At 40.5% G+C, this 4703-nt stretch overlaps 1 protein-coding gene across 2 annotated transcripts in view; it reads right to left on the reverse strand.

Annotated features, from left to right (window-relative positions):
• The window catches only part of LOC108368809 (uncharacterized), a 37066-nt gene that overhangs the window by 12878 nt on the left and 19485 nt on the right, over positions 1-4703 (reverse strand). For both annotated transcript variants that reach the window (XM_017623727.1, XM_017623728.1), the window contains one exon: positions 885-1032. In XM_017623727.1, the coding sequence (XP_017479216.1) occupies positions 885-1032 (148 nt within the window). The remainder of the gene's footprint in view (positions 1-884; positions 1033-4703) is intronic.

Here is a 4703-nt window from a genome sequence, read left to right on the forward strand (position 1 = left end):
TAATAACATTGGCATTTTGTAATACTCAACTAAATATGTCATTCAAATATGCATAATTTAATGTGCAGTGGAAATCTGGCATTAGGGTAAACGAAAACGTACACTTTTATAAAATTAAATACTACTTTAAATTAAATATCGAGTAAATTAAGTGTTTAAAATATAATTTTATATTCTTAACATATCAGATTGATTCGCGTCGATTGGTTATTTTTAAGGCACAGCATTTCTGCGCAAGTACAGTAATATCCGCTTAATGCAACTAAAAAAAAAAAGGTTTTTGTCAATTAGCCCTTAAATTCATTGATGCAAATTTCATTTTGTAGAATATTTATTCAATTTAAAAATATTTTTTACATAAGAAATATATACAAGTGTGTTGCCAGAAGCCGAATTACGGCATCGGTGATCGAAAGAAACACCATTTGAGTTTTCATTTTGAATTTTCAGCACTCGATAACGAGCCCGCTTGGACAATTTAAATTGCGTTAGAGTAAAAACAGCTTCGTGCTTCATTCGTGATTCAGGCCCACTTTAGCGAAAAAGATATTTAAGCATGCAACTCAATGCAACTTTTTTAGTTAGTATTTAAAACTCTTTACCTTATTCTTTGAAAATTAAAAATAAATAAATAAGCAGCAAATTGAGTATCAAATATTTTCCATGTAGACCAAAAATGTTCGTGTAATACAAAGGGAAAATCAATCAAGTATGCTTCACTTAAGCCGGTATTACTGTACTTGTTTATATGTAAATATAAAAATTAAATAAATTCACTGTACGTATAAATAAGTAATGTAATAAATGTAAGCCAAAATATGTGTATAAATTATATACGTATAAATGTAAATAGTAAATATATGGGATAGAACATTTCAACTTACTCGTCAACAATCAAATATTTGTTACCATCCGAGGCCGCACATTTACCGCGATAACTGAATTGTGATCCCTTAATATGAATAGATTGCTGGTAGCCCGATAGGAACCACGAACCTTCCCAACGCGCAGGAAAAGTGCAATTTGTTGGAACTGAAAGCAAATAAATATAAAGTATATATATAAGCCTATTAATGTATGTACATATTTACATATGTAATAAATAATAAAAATTTGATCTAATCCATGCAGCCACCAAAACAGTAAGAACTACGAGGATACTTTGATAAGTTAGTGGCTTTTCGAATAAAATATATATCGAAAAAAAAATAAAAATCCAAAAATAACGATTCTCCTTGATCGAAAAAATAAAAATCCAATTTCAACGGTTGTATTATGATTTTTATAATAAAGATCGCAACCGTTACGGCCCCTGCATTTCAGACAGCAAATTTGTCGTTGTTTGCTTACTAAGGCGGCACAAGTGATTAGCTGCCATTTAACTTTCCTTACAAATTTATTTACATATATCCGAAAACATTGAATTATTTTTTGATTCTTGGTGATCTCGTGCAACTGCCTTTATATACATATACTTGATAGTATATATATATATGTATGTATGTAAGCGCCATATATAAAATGTCTGTACAGCNTTACTTAATAGTATATATATATGTATGTATGTAAGCGCCATATATAAAATGTCTGTACAGCTATTGACAGGTTAGTAAGCATGCACTGTATGTGTGTATGTATAAGATTCACACGCTCCCGTTTCCGGTTACCCGGCAGCCGGATTGCCGGCACAGAATGTAGTATGAAACCGAGCATTGGTTAGCGTTAAAGCTCTTATTGTTTTGCTACAACACTTAGAAACGGTAAATCGGCTGCGATGGCACCACTGTTTCGGCTGACGAGCTGAAGTTAGTCCTGCAAAGCATGAAAGCCGGCAAGGCTCCAGGTCTCGATTGCATACCAGCGGAGGCAATCAGGTTAGCAGCGAAAATAAGCCCTGATCTCCTGCTTAACACGTACAACAGCTGACTTAGGGCCCCCGGGTCTTCCCGTAGGTTTGCCCTACCCAAACCCAAACTCTCCTTCGTCGTTCGGTTCACTTGGCTTGTTATACCCAGCAGGCCAGATGTTGAAGAGTCTGCTCAAAATACGCTTGACGTCAGCCATAGAAAACGTGGGAGGCCTTTNCCTTATTGTTTTGCTACAACACTTAGAAACGGTAAATCGGCTGCGATGGCACCACTGTTTCGGCTGACGAGCTGAAGTTAGCCCTGCAAAGCATGAAAGCCGGCAAGGCTCCAGGTCTCGATTGCATACCAGCGGAGGCAATCAGGTTAGCAGCGAAAACAAGCCCTGATCTCCTGCTTAACACGTACAACAGCTGACTTAGGGCCCCCGGGTCTTCCCGTAGGTTTGCCCTACCCAAACCGAAACTCTCCTTCGTCGTTCGGGTCACTTTGCTTGTTATACCCAGCAAGCAAGATGTTGAAGAATCTGCTCAAAATACGCTTGACGTCAGCCATAGAAAACGTGGGAGGCCTTTCACCATGACAACATGGCTTCAATCAATTAGTGAAGTAGTCGAGGCGGTACATAAAGCCGAAGAAGCCTACCACCAAGGACGGCCAATAATGCTGCTAGACACACAGGACATTAAGAACACGGTAAGATGGGACGACACGCTGGAAGCCTTCGAGCGGTCATCCAAGGTTCCAAGATACTTGTTAGATATGATTCGTGACTACCTCAGCGACCGTTGGCTGTTTTACGACACAACGCAAGGTCGAAGAAATAGACGTATAACCGGCGAAGCGGCACAGGGGTCTGTACTTGGCCCGCATCTCTGGACAGTCTGTCGCGTACTGAACTGCCGGAGACCGCCTTCCTTATTACCTTCGTGAACGAGATGGCCCGCCGTTATAACAGCAAGAAACACCCAGCTGGCACAGCTCAAGCTGAACCAGGTTATGTGTAGCGCCAATCGATGGATGAGCGATCACAGTCAGAAATTGGCTACAACCAAAACAGAGATCGTGCTGCTGACCAAGAAACGGATCCCAACAATTATAAAGATGATGGTCGGACCTCGGCTCGTGACAACTTGTAGGTCTACAAAATGCCTACAGGTGAAGCTTGACAACAAACTCACATTCTGGGAACACAAAGCTGCGCACAGCACGGTGGCTCTAAGCCGGCTGATAGCGAATGTGGGTGGTCGGCAACCATTCCGTAGGAAACTATTGATGACAGCAGTCCAGTCGGTGCTCCTGTATGGGGCAGATATATGGGCCAACAAATTGAAAGTCCGAAAATACCAGATTCAAATGTCTGCGTTCCAATGTAGAGGGGCACTATGCATAGCTTCTGCATACCGTACAGTGTCCGCGGACGCGGTTCTAGTTATTTCTAGNTGACCATGCCGTAGGAAACTTTTGATGACAGCAGTCCAGTCGGTGCTCCTGTATGGGGCCGATATATGGGCCGACGCATTGAAAGTCAGAAAATACCAGATTCAAATGTCTGCGTTCCAATGTAGAGGGGCACTATGCATAGCTTCTGCATACCGCACAGTGTCCGCGGACGCGGTTCTAGTTATTTCTAGCGTCATGCCAATTGAGCTACTTGCTCACGAGCGAAAATAGATTTACAATCTCAGTGCCGAGATAGGCCGAGCAGCTGCCGCGGCAAAGACACGCGAGCAACTAATCCTGCAGTGGCAACATAACTGTAACGTGAGCACAAAAGCGCAATGGACGCACATCGAGGTCGATTTCTACCTAACGCGATTTCTCCCCGGTCATGGTTACTTCCGAGAATATCTTCATATTGTCGCTACTGTGAAAACATGGAAAATAACGTGCAGATTCTTCACTTGCGAGCACTTCTGACTTCACGCAGAATATTGGGGTAATGATCTCTAGTGCCGAAAAGTTTTGAAGCAGTAGCGCCCCAACAAAACAAAACCGGGTATCGGGTATCGGGTAACCGGAAAACGCAGTGTATGAAACGGCACTAACAAAGCAATGACTAAAGTTTTATTTCCACACTATTTTTTTCTTACAATAATTTAAACTTTTCATTAATATTCTGGCAATATTATTACCAGTTACATACGTATTTATTTGAGGAGTGTGCTCTTCATTAAAATGTCAAATTCCGAAAGAAATTTCATGTGGCAACTTATGTAATAAATACTGATTATACCTACACTCAACAATAATGCATAATTAAGCCTTCATTTCATACAAAAGANGGCACAAAAGCTCAATGGACGCACATCGAGGTCGATTTCTACCTGACGCGATTTCTCCCCGGTCATGGTTGTTTCCGAGAATATATTCATATTGTCGCTACTGTGAAAACATGGAAAAAAACGTGCACATTCTTCACTTGCGAGCACTTCTGACTTCACGCAGAACGTTGGGGTAATGATCTCTAGTGCCGAAAAGTTTGAAGCAGTAGCGCCCCCGGCCAGTGCACAAAGCATTTTCCCCGCATACGAACAAAACAAAACAAAAACGGGTATCGGGTATCGGGTAACCGGAAAACGCAGTGTATGAAACGACACTAACAAAGCAATGACTAAAGTTTTATTTCCAAACTATTTTTTCTAACAATAATTTAAACTTTTCATTAATATTCTGGCAACATTATTACCAGTTATGTATGTATTTATTTGAGGAGTGTGCTCTTCATTAAAATGTCAAATTCCGAAAGAAATTTCATGCGGCAACTTATGTAATAAATACTGATTATACCTACACTAGACTGGGTCGGTCCCCATACAAAAAAAAAAAGTTGCTAAT

Source organism: Rhagoletis zephyria, unplaced genomic scaffold (assembly GCF_001687245.7).
Source record: "Rhagoletis zephyria isolate East Lansing unplaced genomic scaffold, Rhagoletis_zephyria_1.1 Rzeph_scaffold_03336, whole genome shotgun sequence".
In the NCBI taxonomy this organism is placed as follows: Eukaryota; Metazoa; Arthropoda; class Insecta; order Diptera; family Tephritidae; genus Rhagoletis; species Rhagoletis zephyria.